The 17,943-nt window shown below is 42.3% G+C and overlaps 1 protein-coding gene across 1 annotated transcript; it reads left to right on the top strand.

The window, feature by feature from the left end:
- On the top strand, positions 1-17,695 carry LOC113624454 (guanylate-binding protein 7-like). Its single transcript, XM_027114270.1, has 11 exons — positions 1-187; positions 3,613-3,808; positions 7,009-7,136; positions 8,954-9,063; positions 9,268-9,464; positions 10,850-11,095; positions 11,978-12,258; positions 13,498-13,710; positions 15,585-15,687; positions 16,013-16,206; positions 17,080-17,695. Exons 2-11 carry the CDS (start codon positions 3,619-3,621, stop codon positions 17,317-17,319), a joined length of 1,902 nt encoding a protein of 633 aa, XP_026970071.1. The 5' UTR covers positions 1-187; positions 3,613-3,618; the 3' UTR covers positions 17,320-17,695.
- Positions 17,696-17,943: the final 248 nt, after the last annotated feature.

Below are 17,943 nucleotides of genomic sequence, written 5' to 3'. Positions count from 1 at the left end.
GCCTTGTCCTTATGTCCTTTCGATTTCGATTTTGTTTCTCATAAACCCAACCCATAACAGAAAGGCTTTTTATAATCGGCTGGCTTTTCAGCTTCTAAATGAGTCGGTTTCCAGAGGAGCCAGACGCAGGAGGAACCCTAGGGGCAAGCCGGAGCAGCTAACTTGACCCCGGACGCAACCGCGGCACGTAAGTTTGCTGCTAAACTTTACCTTCCAAGCACATTTCCATTAAATAACAACAATAAATCCCCCAGCGCAGGTTCCACACTGCAGGAGGGGAGGCCGCGGAGGCCAGCGCCGCGCGGAGGGTGTGCGCCCCGGCGGGCGCGTTGCTTGGGCAGCTCAGCGTCTCCTTTTGGATCCGGGGCGGCTGCCAGGCGTGTCGCCGGGGTGCGCAGCTCCTCCTCGAGCATCTACGCAGGGCTGCAGCAAAAAGCCCTGCATGGGAGAGGGAGGAGTGCATGCTATATCGTCTGAGGAAAGGGGGCTGAAGTACTTTTCGGAATTGAAGGCCCAAACCCCCGGCCCCTTGCAGGGGCGCTGGGTGCGGTCCCTTCCTCTAGCCCCTCCTCCCCTCCTCGGACACATCCTGACTGCGCCTTGCTGGGCACTGGAGAAACAGGGAAAAGATGGTCCTTGACGTAGAGACAATTTAAATCCTAAACTGACCCTGCATTATTTTTGTCTTAACATTTGATTTTCCGAATACTACAGAACTGTATTATACGGAATAATTCAATCTCACTCTCACTAAAAAAAAAACGATTAGTAACTGTTAAGGTCTAATCATGTTTGTTTATCATACATTGTTTTTCATGTGTGGCCCAAACATTAATCGCATCAGAATAATTTCTGGACTTGTTGAAAATACAGGGATTGGGGTATGTTAACTATCACTTTAGATAATTCTCCTGAACAGTAACCTTTGGAAACTGTGGATTGCCTCTGCCATCTAGTAGCACTGTTCTTTTCCACTTGTTTAGTTTTGAAGTTAAAAGCTTCTGGTTTTGGTACCTCAGTATACTTTGAATTAAAAAAGAATCTTTGTAGACTCATTGACTTACACAAAGCTTTATCAATATTCAATCTCAGAAATAAGCTCTACAATTTCTCTTGCTTATAGCTATTCAGCTTAAAAATAAAACAGTTATTTTACCAGCAAAAGTGAGTTTATTCGGGAATAGCAGAGGAATTGCAACTTGGGACAAGCAAACTATAGAAAAAGCCACAGGCAAGTCCAACAAAGAAGAACATTATTTTATAGAGAAAAGGAAGGGGCTGGGAAGGTTGGTTTGTAAAGAAAAGTCAGAGTTCAGGGTGATGACAGATTCTCATTGACTGAGTTGCCGGGTAGTCAATTCTTGTAGGAGATGCAATGTTCACCTTTTCCTATAGGGGACTGTCCCTGATGACTCCTTCCCGTGGAAGATTTTTCCCCTGGGGTCTGTAATTGACAATTCTTCCTGTAACTGACCTCCAGGCAGTAGTTCTGCATGAGACCTCCCCCTTCTGGCCTGCTGACTCCATGTGAGTGAGGTTTCCTTGTGATGGGCATGGGTGGGGCACGGCCCAAGCTTGTGGGATCTTAGTTCCCTGACCAGGGATGGAACCAGCACCCTCCTCAGTGAGAGCTCGGAGTCTCAACCACTGGACCGCCAGGGAATTCCCCGGGTTTCCCTTTATTAATTAACACATAACACAGTTGTAAAAGGTCATGTTTTACTCCCCCATCTCTGCTCCCAATCCACTATAGAAAAAGAAAAGAAATTGTACAGAGGAAGGCTGTTAAATAAATTCATGTTTTTTCTAATAAAAAGATTTTAGATACAGTACCTTATATTTCTTGGCAATTTGCAGCTTACAGAATTCATTGACACTTTATAACGCAATGTCTAATTGCTGATTATTGAAATAGTACATGAATCCAGGAAAATTCTTTTTTCATAATTGATAGCCTATCTGTTACCAGCTATACAGTAATGAATCAGGCAAGAATTGTTGCTTTACTTATAAACTGATAAGAAAATGCAGGCTGTGGAGGTAACTTCCTTTTTCAAGATCTCAACAGACAATAAGTGACTTAAACCCTCCGGTTTGAACCCTGGCAGCCGGACTTCAGAACCTGTACTTGGACATCCCAGGGCAGCTCTGAGTTCCTCCAGCCTGTCTCTCCCTCCATCCGTGTTATCACTTCTCAGCTGTTATCACTGGTCCTCCCCTACCTGCTCATCTTCCTCATGGGCTGTGTCCTCCCACTTGCTTGCAACCAGGGAGGGAAGTATCACTGTTTCAGGCCAAAGTTAATCCTCCACTTTCATTCAGAAATTACCCTGTCTTCAGAGACACTTAATTTTAAAACAATACTTATATAGAACTTACTATGTACCAGCATAATTTTAAGAGCATTGTAAGCATTATGAGATATTTAACCCTCCTAATGACCCTAATGACACACTGAATTTTACTTTTAGGGTTACCATTTTACAGAAGAGAAACCTGAGGCACAGAGAAATTAATCTTTCCATTCGTCACACAGCTAGTAAAGTATGGGAACATGTGGATGTTGCTTAGTATTGTCTGAGAAAATAAAGGGACAGTTAAAACTCTCTGACTGCTGTCTGTCTCTTGAGATCATGAAACACCCAATCATTGTGATGAAATCATTTAAAGTAGAGCCTGGCCCAGATGTGAGACCGGAAAATATGTAGGCAGACCTTAAAACACCCTGGTTGCTTGCCTCTCTTCCCTGTCAGCTTAAATAATAAGAAATGTCCTGTAATTTCAGTTAATAAATTCATGCTTGCATGCACAACTTTGCTAGGTACCTTTAAGGTCTGTCCTGTTGTGTTTGAGGGAGAGCTGCATTCTTTGTGTCTCCTTTCCCTCACAGTAACTCCTCTTCCAGCCTGTTCCCACCGATTCAGTGCATCTATCCTCATCAAGGTCACCAATCACATTCATTTTTCCTTTGTTGGCAAGTTTTTCCCTGATTCACCTCTATGTGAATTCAACCCCCAACACTCTAAACACCATTCCCTCTCATTTCCTTCTGATCATTTACCATCCTCTAATATACATACATGTATTTTGCTTTTCCACTTTCTATATTATCTGTCTTCTCCACTAGATTAGATCTCCATGAAGCAGGGATTTGGACCCATTTTGTTCACTGTTTGATACTGAGCCCCTAAAGCAATCTCCAGCACATGGTAGGTTCTCAATAAATGTTTGTGCAATTGATGAGTGACCAAATCATTCTGGAACTCCAGAAATTGTCTCTGGTCATTCCTCATCTCCTTCATGTTCCATTCTGCCTCTGCGTACCCCCAAAATGTTAGTGTTCTCATGGCTCCATCATCAATGCTTTGTTCTCTCATTCTATTCACTGCATCACATGGATAAGGTTGCTTTAGAGTTCATGTAAGGATCGATAAGATGATGTACATAATGTATCTGTACAGATCTTGGCACACTAGGCTAAATACGTACCTTTTAGAAGCATACAAAACATAGAAAATTGATATATAAGTTCCAAACGCAGAAGCCTGATGTGCATCGTGAGAGATAACTTGTGGATCTTGTGTTTTACTGAGTCGTTCCTCTGGGTTACAGCTTCCCATGGCATCTGGATCCACCATAATGGACCCCATCCGTCTGGTGGAAAACCAGAACAATCAGCTGACAGTAAATCCAAAAGCACTGAAGATTCTTGACCAGATTTCTCAGCCTGTGGTGGTGGTGGCCATTGCAGGGCTGTATCGGACGGGAAAATCCTTCCTGATGAACCGCCTGGCAGGGCAGAACCACGGTGAGTGTCGTTTAGTGTTGTTCAGGACCATTTGCTTGGAAGCAGTGATAACACAGGCTGTGGATCATCCTCCTCTAGTGTCATGTTAAGAAAGAGCCTAACCCCTCCCACTGAAGAAAACTTCAAATTCTCACCACCAAATTTATAACTTCAAACCCATCTCCCCACAATGTTCACTCTTTTGTCCAGTAATCAAGTGTTCCCAACCCCATGGAAACAGCCACCTCATTCGTCCTGATCCATTGCCATCTGCTCAGGGGCTCATCTTCAACCGTTATTCCCTTCCTTTCTCCTTCCTCACTTTGGCTTTAAACCAGAGTCATTCCAAGCAGCACACAAATATTGTTCAACATGTCTTATTTTTAAAAAGGGATGGAAGGAAGAACAGACAGTAAAATCCCTATATCCCATATCTCATGCATTCTTTTTGGCTTAATTTCACAGCAAAACTTTGATAAACTATACCCCTTCTCTTTGTCTAACTAGTCTTTTGTAATATGTGAACTCTAAAACATACGGAAGAGTACATAAAAATATATATACATATAATCAAGTTGATAAATATGAAGCGATCATCTGTTCAATCACCGCCCAGATCAAAAAATAAAACATCACCAGCACCCAAAAGCACAAATCACACCCTCTCACATCCTCCCTAGAGCTCACCAATGTTTTGATTTTCATGGTGCATTCTTTCGCTCTTCCTATTTAAACATGGTTTTACAATCTATGTAAACATTTCTTAAAAATACCTTAATCTTTATATAGGGAATTTCATTCTGATATTCATTGGGATCTTGCTTCATATTCTCAATAAGAAGTTTATGAGGTTCATCTAGCTTGTCCTATGTGTCTGCAATTATTTTCACTCGTTTGTACTTTGCAACTGACAGAGGATACCACAGTTTATTCATCCATTTGTTGCTGATGAACAACAAATGGTGTTCTCATGATTATTCTTCCATCTATATCCTGGTGCACGTGTACACTAACTTCCTTATGTTATACCCAGAAGTGGAATTGCTGAATCAAGAAGTATTTATGTCTTCAGCCTTTCTAGATAATATCAAACCTTTTAAGCTTTTTAAACCTTTTAAGCTTTATCAAACATTTAAAGCCGTTTATGCTTTATGTCAGTTTATATGCTTATTAGCAGTAATTTAGAATTATCCACATCCTTCCAAAATTTTGGTAAAAACACTTTTTAACTTTTGCTGATCTGGTGTCTGTGTAGTTGCATGTTATTTGCCTCACTACAGATAAGCTTAAGCACCTTGTCACATATTTGCTATTTGCATTTCCTATTTCAAAAGGGTTTTTTTTTCCTACCAAGTTGCCTGACTTGTTTCTTGTTGATTTTTAGGACAATCCGCCTATGTCCTGTTGGGCAGTTCTAAGAAGACCACACACCATTTCTTTCTTAATGCCTTCCTCTGTGGCCCAGCGGCTCAGCACAATTAGTGGGTAGAACCTCAGTCCACTAAACTCTAAGGATCCTTGGGAATATCTCATTGTCTCTCTCCCTCAAACTATCTCTGTCTCTGTATCTCTCTCTCCCCCATCTCTCTTTTTTCTTTCTTTCTCCCTCTCTCTTTTTTGCTTCGTAATCTCTTATTGGCTTCAAACAAAACATTTTATGTTTGTCTTTCTTTGAGAGGAACTTGATCACCAATCAGGGAGGACACTTTTCCTTGACAGCCTAAATTAATAAATGGGTCATTTTTGGAGGGATTAAAGATTGGAGAACTCTCAGAAAAAGATACATACAAGGAGTTTCAACAACATTCTTGTTTTTCTACTTGAGATTACATCAGGTAACAAGGAGGTGATTTCCCTTACTGAGGAAATACCTAACCTAGTTTTGTTTTAAAACACCTGAATTGTGACTCACCACCCCAGTCATATTACAGGAAGAACAAAAACAAGCAAACAAAGTTAGCACCCAAAGTCGGCTAGCAGAACCAAGTCACTACTCTTTCTCCTTGTGATGACTTCTTGCCTGTTCTTCACCCCACATAACTTGCACTGATGAGCTCCAGTTACACCTTGTCTTTTCTACCTGGGGAAGTTCAGATTTTTCTGTATTAATCAGCAAGCAGTCAAATACCATCACGATGTAGAAGAGTGCAGATCATCTCAGGTCTTACACCCTCTCTGAGCAGAACGCACAGGATGTGGCAATCGAGGGCCCTGAGCCATGCTGAACAAGGCTCCCCTAGGTATTTCATCATATCCATTTCCATTCTCAGTTGAAGGGAGCACTGGCACATGGCATATGGTCAAAATCTTGGACTGTTGGACGAGATCCATTACCTGCAGCTTCCAAGGCATATACCTCATATCCTCTTCCCCTGTGGGCTTAAGCCTTTGGAAAGAAAAGCAAGCAGTTCTCACAGGTCTTTTCTGCTTTCCCTTCTATTATATCACCACGTGAGTCAGTGAACAAAGAATTCATCCTTTTTTGAAGAGGAGAACAGAAAGGAGGAAAATACAAGGAGGAAGTGGAGGAAAAGAAACTAAAAAAACTGATCTATCAGTCCACATCCTGAAAGGACACAGATAATCCATTTAAAGGATAACTGAAGATGTTTAACGGAGGGACAATTACAAGGGCACCAGCAGGCCAGAGGGAACCAATGAAGGTACAGAGTAGCCAGAGAGCGGCAGGAACAATGGCCAGGTAGCCTTTATAACTCCTGTAGTGTGAAGAGGCAATGTGTAGATTCCAGAATGTGGCAGAGACCAGAGTTACCGGTTGGAGCTAAATGAAAGGACATGTGACCAAAGTAGAGGAACAGAGACACTGGGACACTGTGGCTCACCAGGGTGGAAGCCAGGGGAACAGGAGGCTGACTTCTGATCTCCTGCTGGTACCTCTCACTGGCAAAAGTCCATCAGAAAGTGGGGGAGAAGGGAGCTCTTCAGTGGCAGATAAATATAGAAAGGTTAATAGAGCTAACATTATTTCTGGAATGTGACACAGTTGGAGCCATTAATATTAGGAGGTGAATAGGGGACACAAAGTGCTTCTTGAGAAGGTTCTGAATGTGTACAGAGGTTGGATTTTCTGTCCTTGTTGAAATGGAAGCACCTTCCTCTGAGACAGGCACTCACCTTCCGACAAGTTTACCCAAAGTAACCGCTGGGCAGCCTGGACTATCTGCTCTTACTGTGTACTGCTTTCTCTTCTTTCTTTGCAGGTTTCCGTCTGGGCTTCACAGTGAGGTCTGAAACTAAGGGCATCTGGATGTGGTGCGTGCCCCACCCCTCCAAGGAGAGCCACACCCTGGTCCTTCTGGACACCGAGGGCCTGGGTGATGTGGAAAAGGTAAGGCGGGGAGTCCAGTAAGCTCTTGATACTCCACTGACGCCTCAATTTCCCACCTCAATTCAACTTTTATAACATGCTCCTATAAACTGCAAATCCAATTAAGAATAATGAGGCTAAAATCTCTTACCTTGAATTTATTCCTTAATAAGATCAATACTTTCGTTATTGGGGATAGATCGCCTTATTTTTAACAGTGGGGTGAAAGATACAAGTTAACAAATATTTATTGGGCATCTGAATTCCAGGGCTTTTCTATCACAGTGAGTGAGGTATGGGCCCAGAGCTGAGTTGGGAACATAAGAAATATGCAGTCTTATCAGTACAGGGAGCTATGGACAAAAAAAGTGAGACCTTACCCCAGCTGTTCAGGTGCAGGAAGACATCCTGGTAGAAGCTATAATCCATGGAGTCCACTGGCTCTACAGGTTAAGGTATATGGGGTTAGAGGTAGGAATCATGAAAATATGTTTTCAGTGAATAAACTATTTTTAAAATCTCCAGAAAAGCTTCCACTATACCAGGAACATTTTATTCTGAGTTTCGGGGCTCTGAAGATGAATCCTTCAATGAATTCTATAAAAACATGAGCTAGACCCACCATAAAAATGTAAATGGGATAATAGTAGGTATTTTGTCTTCACAGTGTTACTTGCAATCAGTCTTTTCTCCTTATTTACATTAATCTGCGTCTAAATTAAAGTAGTAGCAGTGAATCTTTGGCTTTCATCACTGCAGGCAAGGGTTGGGGCATGCATCAAGAAATTGTGAATTTTAAAATCCAGATTTGAAATATTCGATAATCACCTCAGTGTCAGCCCAAGATGGTCTACTGATTCCTACTAGATTTTAGTTTGTATAATCTTCTTCTTGTTATCTAACTGCATTTGTCAGGGAACTAAAGCACACCAGATTGCAAACTGACAGAGCGGAACTGCGTGCTGTCCTTACTACATGTATTTTGGTAGTATATATCATCTGTTCCAAAGTCACTCATGACTTGTCCTGAATCACATTTTCAGCCTCATCACCTATTACCACATGGGTAACCACTACTTCAGTCAAATAAAGTAACCTTATAATACCTCTATATGACCACACTTTCTGGCAATTGTGATTGGCTTCGGTGGGTCCTTCTACCTGCACGATCCCTATAGCTCCACAAATCCACATTCTGTCAAATCTTCAAAGCCCAGCTATTTTCGTCTTAATACCATCGTATCACTGTCAGACATATTCACTTCTTGCTCTGAATGCACAGAGTACTTTTTCTGTTTTTTGGGAATTGCCCCTTTGTCTTTTACATTATAATACTTGGTTCCATGCCTGGTGGTTTATCATCTTGAATGTATTTAAATGTTCCCAGGTATATCTGCCCCTCCATCTCTCTAGGGCAGGGACTCTCATATGAAACTCTATATCCACACAAGCAGATGCAGTATCTGCTGTTTTCTAAATGCACAAAGAATAGATGATGAATTTAATTGAATAGCACTAGTCCCTATTATAGCCCATGATCAAGAAAACAAGTGCAAAGGAATCATGGCCCACTTATTACTGCATAACTTCTGTGTTCCAGGCACTGTATTAAACAGTTGACACATTTCACGTCGCTCCCTTCTGTTAACAGCTAATGAAACTGAGGCCCTGAGAGGTGTCAGTGTCAACACCAGAAAGATTTGCATTTAGCACTGTCTTGAAAATGTATGTTATTTGCCTTACTATTGAGTTACAAGACAGCTGTTATAGTAAATGAACAACTGAATGAGAGAATGAGGAGGGGTGTCCTCAGTCCCCTGATTCAATGTACTTTCTAGGGTGACTCCAAGAATGACTCATGGATCTTTGCCCTGGCCGTGCTTCTGAGCAGCGTCTTTGTCTACAACAGCATGAACACCATCAACCACCAGGCCCTGGAGCAGCTGCAGTATCCTTCCAGGAACTGAACCACCATGTTTCATTGAGTTTATGGGAATAGCAACTGACACTGTTTCTTCTTTCCCATGACTCCTTTCTCATGGCTGATGAGAAGGGAAAATGGAGCAAAAGGGAATGTTGATAAAACTTGTTTGGGGTTGAGATCTGGAAATTGTGTTGGAGGGCACTTCTCATTCCTTAGCTAAGATCCCAGCTACGTGACTGAACTAACAGAGCTAATCAGGACAACAGCCTCTGCCAGCTCTGATGAAGTACAGAACTCAGCCGAGTTTGTGAGTTTCTTTCCAGACTTTGTTTGGGCTGTACGGGATTTCATGCTGGAGCTGGAGTTAGATGGATACCCCATCACTGAAGATGAGTACTTGGAGAACGCCTTGAAGTTGATTCCAGGTATCAGAGTAGGGCCAGGGTGGGGGAAGGTTCAGTAGGAGATGGGATCAACAGAGCTCTGACATTCAGCACTTGATGTCAATCTTGATTTGGGGTTGGATTGAGGCCATGCTAATGGTGCTTGGTGAATGACTGGTGGGTGTGGCTTCAGTCGTTATTGTTACTGGGAAAACCCCAGTGACCAGAGCTTAAGCTCACAGAGGAAATTTATAATCCAATATTAGACCAAATGATTTTAGAAAAATGGACACCATGGGAAAAAAAGGCTCACATACTTATATTACATATTAAGTCTAAGTGCTTCTCCTTTCCTATTTGAGAAATATAACCCATCAAATTGGAAACACAGAATCACAAGATAAACAAAAGAACTAATTTTTGAAATACCTTTAACACGGTGTATCTTACCAGCATACGTAGCTACATCCTTCATATTGATAGATAGGCTATTTATACAATAAAGAGTTCAGAAAAAAAAGCATTGCCATGTCCTTCCAGTAAGACTGTCAGACCCATAATATGTTCTTCCTCATAGTATCACACTCTTCATTCTAGAACCTAACACCGTATATGTCATGTTAATATAATAAATTAGTTACTCAGATTATTTTAGCAGAGAGGATAATGGGTGATACCTAGAAGCAATATTCATTTTTAAATTGAATCATTTATTCATTGTTTCAAGAAATATTTGTTGAACTACTGATATATGCCCAGAATCCCTTTGTATGATAGTCACGTCCAATGTAAAATGATGCAGAGGTTGGATGAGGTCTCCTAGTTTCATTTAAGCTAGCCTTACCGTGAGATGGTGTATGCTAAAGTAATCTCCAAACATATTCATAGTATGTGTACATTTTTACTCTGATATATAAATCTTCTCTTTACTGTCCTCAGTATCATTTGTCTTCCACGGGTTATTTTATCAGCAATATCATAAATATCTTTATGTCTACCATTACATTACTGACATTACATTACATTACATGCCATTTCTGACATGGGGACTGTAATGTCAGAAAAATATTTCTGACAATTTCTTGGATTAGTCTATCATTCAAGAAACATCTAATAAATAGTTGATACACTGCACGCCATGGAAGGGTAAGGAAAGTAATCAGTAGTTTCTTCACTTGGAATGGATTCCTCCCCTTCGTCCTCAGAAGTACTTCCTTCACTCTTAGCTCTGTACAAAAATAAAGCGGGAGGCGGGGGATTTTCCATGTCCTGAATAGATTAGCATAAGGTTGATTTGCGTGATTCAATAATAGGAGATACACAGGCACAGTAGTTACAGTGATGCAAAGATCCACAGAAATGAAAGTCCTCAGCCCCCTCACCTGAAAGCTGTTCCTTCAGTGATTGCTCTCTTTCCACTCCTGCAGGCAGGAGTCCCCAAATCCAAAATTCCAACATGCCCAGAGAATGTATCAGGAAGTTTTTTCCAAAAAGAAAGTGCTTTGTCTTTGACCGGCCTACAAGTGACAAAACATTATTACTCCATATTGAGGAAGTGCCAGATAAACAACTGGATGAGAATTTCCAGAAGCAATCAAACCATTTCTGCTCATATATCTTTACCCATGCAAAGCCCAAGACCCTAAGAGAAAGAATCACTGTCACAGGAGGAGGTGAGTCTCCTTTGCTACAGCATGTCTCTCTGTGGTTCAGTGTGTGTGATGAAGTTGTGATTGCACTCTGGGTTTGTCAGCAATTGTGATTTCTTCTCTGTGTAACTTGGAAAGATGTATGTTCATGCAACACATGTAAATGCATGTTTCTTCATTAAAAGAAGCCTATGTAAGGCTACCAAATCTCATGAAAGTATTACACTAACGATGTAAAAGTTAAAGATTGAAATCTTCATGGTGATGAGGTGTCTGACGGGATAAGTGTTTCGAGTGAGGATATGCAAGATATTGTGTGAATTTACATGAATCGGAAAATGAATAGTAGTCCATGAATCCATGTAAGCTCATTGAGAGTCTGAGAAACAAATGTAAATACAATCTTATGTACAGGGCTGGCTTCACGTACATGAAACCTGGACAGTCACAGTGTAATGTGCTGAGATGGGCCCTGCTTGGTTTAATGTTTGTGTCACTGCCCTGAAATTCTTGATGACATTTTCATCAAGGCATTTTCATTTACAAATAGTGCCCACAAGTAATGTAATTTACTTACAGGTTTATTGTATAAAAATGGGAAAAGTGTTCTGGGAGACCCTTGAGCATATCGTTTGAAATCATCTGGCTAATATTGTAATGGGATGAATTTGAGAACCATAAAAGGTAGAGTGAATAGGAGACACAGTGATGTTATTATAAAGAAGGGGTTCATAGAACAAAAAGGAGGAGGCTACAAGAATGAAGAAAATGAGGAGAAGAATAGACAGAAGAAAAGAAAACTTCAAATTCAATAAAATTTTAGTGATTTTTAGAACGTTAATCTCTAAAGCTATTAAAACAGGTGAGAATTCTCTCTCCATTTCATAAATATCATGTCTCAATCAGGGTTGGGGACTCTGGTGGTGGCCTACATAGATGCCATCAACAGTGGAGGAGTTCCTTGTTTGGAGAACGCAGTGATAACTCTGGCTGAGCGTGAGAACTCAGCGGCCGTGCAGAAGGCAGCCGACCACTACAGTGAGCAGATGGCCCAGCGACTGAGGCTCCCCACGGACACGCTCCAGGAGCTTCTGGAGGTGCACGCAGCCTGTGAGACGGAAGCCATTGCAATCTTCATGGAGTGCTCCTTCAAGGATGACAAGCAGACATTCCAGAAGAAGCTGGTGGTAATGCGCTCTGGAATATATCCCTCCTGATTCCTTTCTTCTGGAATGATACCTAGACTCCCCCTTTTGACACCATGGTTCATGTGCTTCTCATCATATAAGGTGTTTAGATTCTAGTGAGTGATAGGGCTCTACAGGCTACAGTCCATCTCTTTTCTAAAAGTTGGGCTTTTAGTTTCTGTTGTGGCAAAACAAATTACACTGTGCTTAGCAGCTTGAAACAACACACATCTATTAGCTTATAGTTCTTCAGGTCAGATACCAGCCCAGGGTCTATGGGTATTCTGCTCCCTGTACCATAGCTGAAAACAAGGTTCAAGTGGGCTTGGTACTCACATGGACGCTCTGGGGAACCCCCCTCCATCTGCAACCCAGCAGTGGTGCATGGTTTCCTTCTTTTGTTTCTAATCTCTCCGACTACCTCTTCTGCCACCAACTGGAGAAAACATCTTTTAAGGGGCTTGTGATTAGGTAAGGCCCACCTAGGTAATCTCCATTTCTTAAAGTCAACCTGTTCCATGTAATATAGTCTAAACACAGAATAATTGTTCATCATCTTCACAAGTCTAGGAACTATGCGGAGTGTGGACACCAGCAGAGAGAGCTCTTGGAGATCATAATTCTGCTTACCATTGGCACCTTCACTGAAAGTTTGACTTTCAGTCTCCCTTGACCATCCTATAATTTACAAAGATCTCTTAGTACATACAGAGTAAAACCAGCTCAATTGTAATTTAGAAGTACAAGCAAAAAAATTTCTGTTCCTATAATTTCACACACTCAAATCCTCAATGAGACAAGAATTCAGAAAGAGTTCAAAACTCTGTTCAGTGTACACTTAATTCATTAGTAGGAAGTTGATTTGCTAGGTACATATTTTTATCCATAGCACCCAAGTTTGAAGAGGAAACCCTACTTCCATTCATAATTGTACTTTCATTGTTCATTGTTGATGGATGGATCACTATTAGTGCTACTACTGTCAAAGTAGTAGTTTGCCTCTGCCAACTGCATCATTGCACACATGTTGAGACTGAGCCCAGGGGATTTAAGGGACTTCGTACAAATCACATAAAGAGTTTGTCAGAACTGGAACTAAAACTAGACTCCTGACTCCACATCTATTATTCTGTGTCTCATGTACCTGATGCTGTCAGACTACTTCTTCCAAGAGGATCACAGTTGGACCTTCCCTCTAACAGCTTCTTTCTGTTGGATTTCCCCATATTTCCCTGACAGGACATCATGGAGAAAAAGAAGGACGTTTTCATGATCCAAAATGAAGAGGCCTCTGTCAAACATTGTCAGGCTGAGCTTAAGAAGCTTTCAGAATCCTTGATGACAAGTATTTCAGGAGGAACTTTCTTTGTCCCTGGAGGACACAGTCTCTACTTAGAAGCAAGGAGCAAGTTTGAACAGGACTATAAACTGGTTCCCAGGAAAGGAGTTAAGGTGAGGGGTAATGGGAGTGGGAAAGAACAGAGGATTGGAGTCAGAGGGTCTTTTTGGTTCATTTGGTTGCCAGGTCCTGCTTTGTGCAGAGGCTGCTGGTCACAAGGAGGCTGACTGTGGAACCCCGGGGGGCTCTGGGTCTAGTGCTGCATTTCTGGTGAGCAGAGTAAGTGTCCAGGAGACCCCAGGACTGTTGCCTGCGCACTGGTGGGTGAGGCCAGGTCCTAGGGCTAGTGCCAACTTTCTGGAGGACAGAGCCAGATCCTGGAGTCCAGTTGCAGGGCCCAGGAGTCCAAGAGCATGTGTTGGATCACAGTTGGGTACAGCCAGTTGGGCTGCTGGATCTGGGGTGTCTTGAAGCTTCTGTTGGCCTCATGTTGGTCCAGGCCTGAGCCCAGCTGGTCCCAAGGCAGGATATAGCCTGCTAGTGGGTGGGCTGGCCCTGCAGACTGAAACTGAGGTTTTATTGCAACTGGTATCTTCCTCCTGGTGTGTAGAGCTGGGTCCCAGGGTCTCTGGCTAAAGGGCCCTGGGGGTTTCAGGCCTAGTGCCTGTGGCCTGGTGAGTGGGACCAGGTCCCTGGCCCTCTGGTGGGCAAGGCCATGTCCAGAGGCGATGGTGGGCTCAGGAGGTCTGCTGGTGGGTGCGGCTCTGTCCATGCCCAGTTAGTTGCTTAGCCTGAAGCATCCCAGCACTGGCGCCTGCAGACCACTGGACCAGGGCAGGGCTGGGTCTTGGGGCTAATAAGCTAGGGGAAATATTCCAAAATGGCGAATGCCAGCACCAATGTCCATGTGGTAGAAGCAGCTCCCAAAAATGGCTGCTGCCAGTGTCTATGTCTCTGGGGTGAGCGGCAGTTGCCTTCTGCCTCTCTAGGGGACTCTCCAGGGTCAGCAGGTAGGTCTGACTCAGGCTCCTATCAAATTACTGCTTCTTCTCTGGGTCCGGGAGCATGTGAGATTTAGAGTACACCCTCTGAGGGTTAAGACTTTATTTCCCACAGCCCTCTGGGACGCCTGAAAGTTAGCCCCATTGGCTTTCAGAGCCAAAGGCTCTGGAGGATTGTCTTCCTGGTGCTGGATCCCTGGCTGCGGCGCCCAGCGTGGAGCTCGGACCTCTCACTTCTCTGGGAGAACCTCTGAGGTTGTAATCATTCTCTTGATTGTGAATAACCCACCCGGGGGTATGGAATTTGACTATATTGAGACTCCACCTCTCCTACCCATCTCACTGTGGTTCCTTCTTTATATCTTCAATTGTAGGAGATCTTTTCTGATAGGTTCTGTCTTTTTCACCAATGGTTGTTCTGCAAATAGTTGTGACTTCAGTGTGCCTGTGAGAGGAGGAGAGCTCAGGATCTTTCTGCTCTACCATATTGCCAAGATAATCAATTTAGTTCCCCCCAAAAAATGAATTAGGTACTGCTGTCATCCCCACTATAAAACTGAGAAATATGAGGTGTGGAAAATTTACTAAGTTGCCTAAGATCACACAGTCATCAAGTGGTAGGGCTGATAGGGCAAATGTAAGGTCTTGGCAGTCATTCAAAACTCAGAATAAAGCTTAGGAAAGCTTCCTGGAAGAGGCGATAGAAGCTACAAGTTGAAGTATCCATAAATGAAATTGTAATAAAGAAAGAGTAGATGAGCATTAGTCGGAAGCCAAACAATGTGCAGATATAGGAGTTGCACACAATGGAGGGTGGGTGTTTGTAGAATTGCACATAATTCTGGCGTCTGTAACCATTTTGGGATCCTACAAAGGATGGAGAAGTTAAAGGGTCCAATCTGTAGGTTTACTGAACAATAATTTCCTCAGCAAGACACTACATCTTTTGCTGCCTGACAAGTCTTTGCTCCTTGTTGTGTCCTCAGGCAAATGAAGTCCTCCAGAGCTTCCTGCAGTCCCAGGCAGGAGTAGAGGAAGCCATCCTGCAGGCAGACAAAGCCCTCACTGATCGGGACAAGGCCTTGGCAGGTACAGGGGAGGGCTGAGCTCACAAAGGGAAAGGTGGCTCTTGTGCTTCCCTTTGGCAGGTGTGAAAACAAACACTTCCTCACACGGCAGCTTCCTCTCCTTCTGTGGAACCTCTCTGCTACATCTGGAAATAACCAGGGGAGTTTGGGTTGCATGTACATCCAATCAGTGCCTTTGCATCACATGCTAAAGCATGTTTTCTGATGTGGTAGTAGGAATATTCAGATTCCTTCCCACCATTTTAAAGTCATTTTATCTCTGAGCTAAGGAGGTGACAGCTCAGCATAACTGTTATATTCTTCCCTCTAAAACTCTTGTGAAACAGTTGAGTGTGCTAAGAAGCATGCAGCTGAGAGGGACCAGCAGCTGCTAAGAGAGAAACAGAATGAAGAGGAGCAAAAAATGGCGGCACAAGAGAGAAGCTTCAAGGAAAACATGATCCAACTGGAAGAGAAGATGGCTAGGGAAAAAGAATACCTTCTAGGAGAGCTGGAAACAATGCTGAACCACAAGCTGAAGGTAAGTCTGGATGGGCCTGGGCAGGGCCTGATGGACAAAATGCTAGCCTCTCAGGAATAAAAGAACAGAAATTTGACCTTAAGTCAGATCCCAGAGGGAAATCCAAAGACATATGATTTTCTGTAACATCAAAGAGATGTGGGTCGCACTGAAGACTTACCTCTGTAAGACTCAGCACCTTCTGTAGTGTTAGGGTTTGGCGCATACAAATAACATGGTCCAGGCTCCTGGACTGCTGTTTGTGGTGATTATAGGCTCGCATTTGCCCCCAAGTGAATAGCACCTCAGTCCTAGAGTCCTTAGAAATTTTGGTACAACCATCAGAGACCTGGAATAGTTCCATCTGCTCTTGAAAGTATCAGATTGTGCCTGGTATGAAATACTGGATTCTGAAAGCTCTAAAATTTGCTGCATTCATTTCCAGGTCTGCCTGATTCATTTTAAATACCTAGAGTAAATGCATTCTTTGCCTCAACCTGGAGTTTGATAGACAGTGTCCTAAAGACAGTCAGCAGTGCCATTTTTGTGACATATGTGTGGTCATCCTACCTCAATGAAACTGACAAATATTTAGAATTCACCTACATTCCCTCCCAAAGTGCATTATTAGGGCTGGAACACAGTCCTGGGGTAGTTTTCAGGTCTGACCTAGGCCCATCTTTTCTGTGCCCAGGGAGATGGTGTTGAGGGAACTTGGGAAGCTCTAAACCCTGGATGCTTTCACTACCCAGGTCCAAACATTTGCAAATGTTAGACAAATGTCAAAAAGCATCTAAGGTATTATAGAAGTAGACACACGTACTTATCTGCTGTAGTTGTTTGATACAAAATCTTGATTTGGGCTATTTTCAAAAGGGACTCTCCTTTTTACAGATGCAAGAAGAACTACTTACAGAAGGATTTAAAAAGCAAGCTGAAGAGTTAAATAAAGAGATAGAAGAACTAAAAGAAGCCATTGAAATAACTAAAAATAATAAGTCCATAAATATTTCAGAGGTCCTTGATGTGGCTAGCATGGCATTAGTTGCAGTACTACCTGGGCATTATAAATTAGTTGGTATGGGAACGAAATTTCTCAGTGAGGCTATGAAAAGGGCTGAGAATCCCTATTAAGTATATCTTGAAAGGCTTCTTATGTTTTAATAGTGTAACACTGTAGCTCATTTTTTAAATATGTTTTCATGACAGTTTTGTTGAAGAGGAGTTTAAAAATAAAAACTGATTACCAAAGAATTACTAAAGTGATTACCAGGGCCTGAAATGCAAAAAGAACAAACAATTTTGAGAATTAGTTAAGTTAAAGAAATGGAAAACAAGTTGGAGGATAATGATTAATTATAGAAAAGTGTTAAGAAGAGCTAAAAAACAAATGGTAAGAGGAAGAACAGTCATAATCTATGATACAGTCATGGAGATCAATTCATTAAGTTATAAGGAGCCCTTATAAATCAGTGAGGAAAGAGCAACAAACACAATATTTTAAATGTGCGAAAATATACCAAGAGAATAAATGTGTTCAATTTTACTGATTATAAATGATGTACAAGGTAAAATTAGGAGGTACCTGTGTCGCCTCTCAGATGGGCCAGGAAGTACAGTTTGGACAGGGCACCAGCTAGCAAGAGTTCCAGGAAGTTGGCGGTCTCTGATATTTGCTAGGGAGAGTGCAAACTGATGCAAATATATACCAAAAATTTAAATGCAAATACTGCTGATACAGAAGTCCACATTTAGGAA

This window comes from Aethalodelphis obliquidens, unplaced genomic scaffold, assembly GCF_003676395.1.
Source record: "Aethalodelphis obliquidens isolate GAN/ISIS:26980383/991018 unplaced genomic scaffold, ASM367639v1 scaffold13, whole genome shotgun sequence".
NCBI classification, from domain to species: domain Eukaryota; kingdom Metazoa; phylum Chordata; class Mammalia; order Artiodactyla; family Delphinidae; genus Aethalodelphis; species Aethalodelphis obliquidens.
This window is presented reverse-complemented; position numbering and strand designations above follow the sequence as displayed.

Excerpts from the sequence above, each read along its gene's own strand:
- LOC113624454 (XM_027114270.1), top strand. The coding sequence starts at position 3,619 with ATGGCATCTGGATCCACCATAATGGACCCCATCCGTCTGGTGGAAAAC. Across the intron at positions 12,259-13,497 it reads CATTCCAGAAGAAGCTGGTG|GACATCATGGAGAAAAAGAA; the intron begins GTAATGCGCTCT and ends TTTCCCTGACAG. Across the intron at positions 13,711-15,584 it reads TTCCCAGGAAAGGAGTTAAG|GCAAATGAAGTCCTCCAGAG; the intron begins GTGAGGGGTAAT and ends TTGTGTCCTCAG.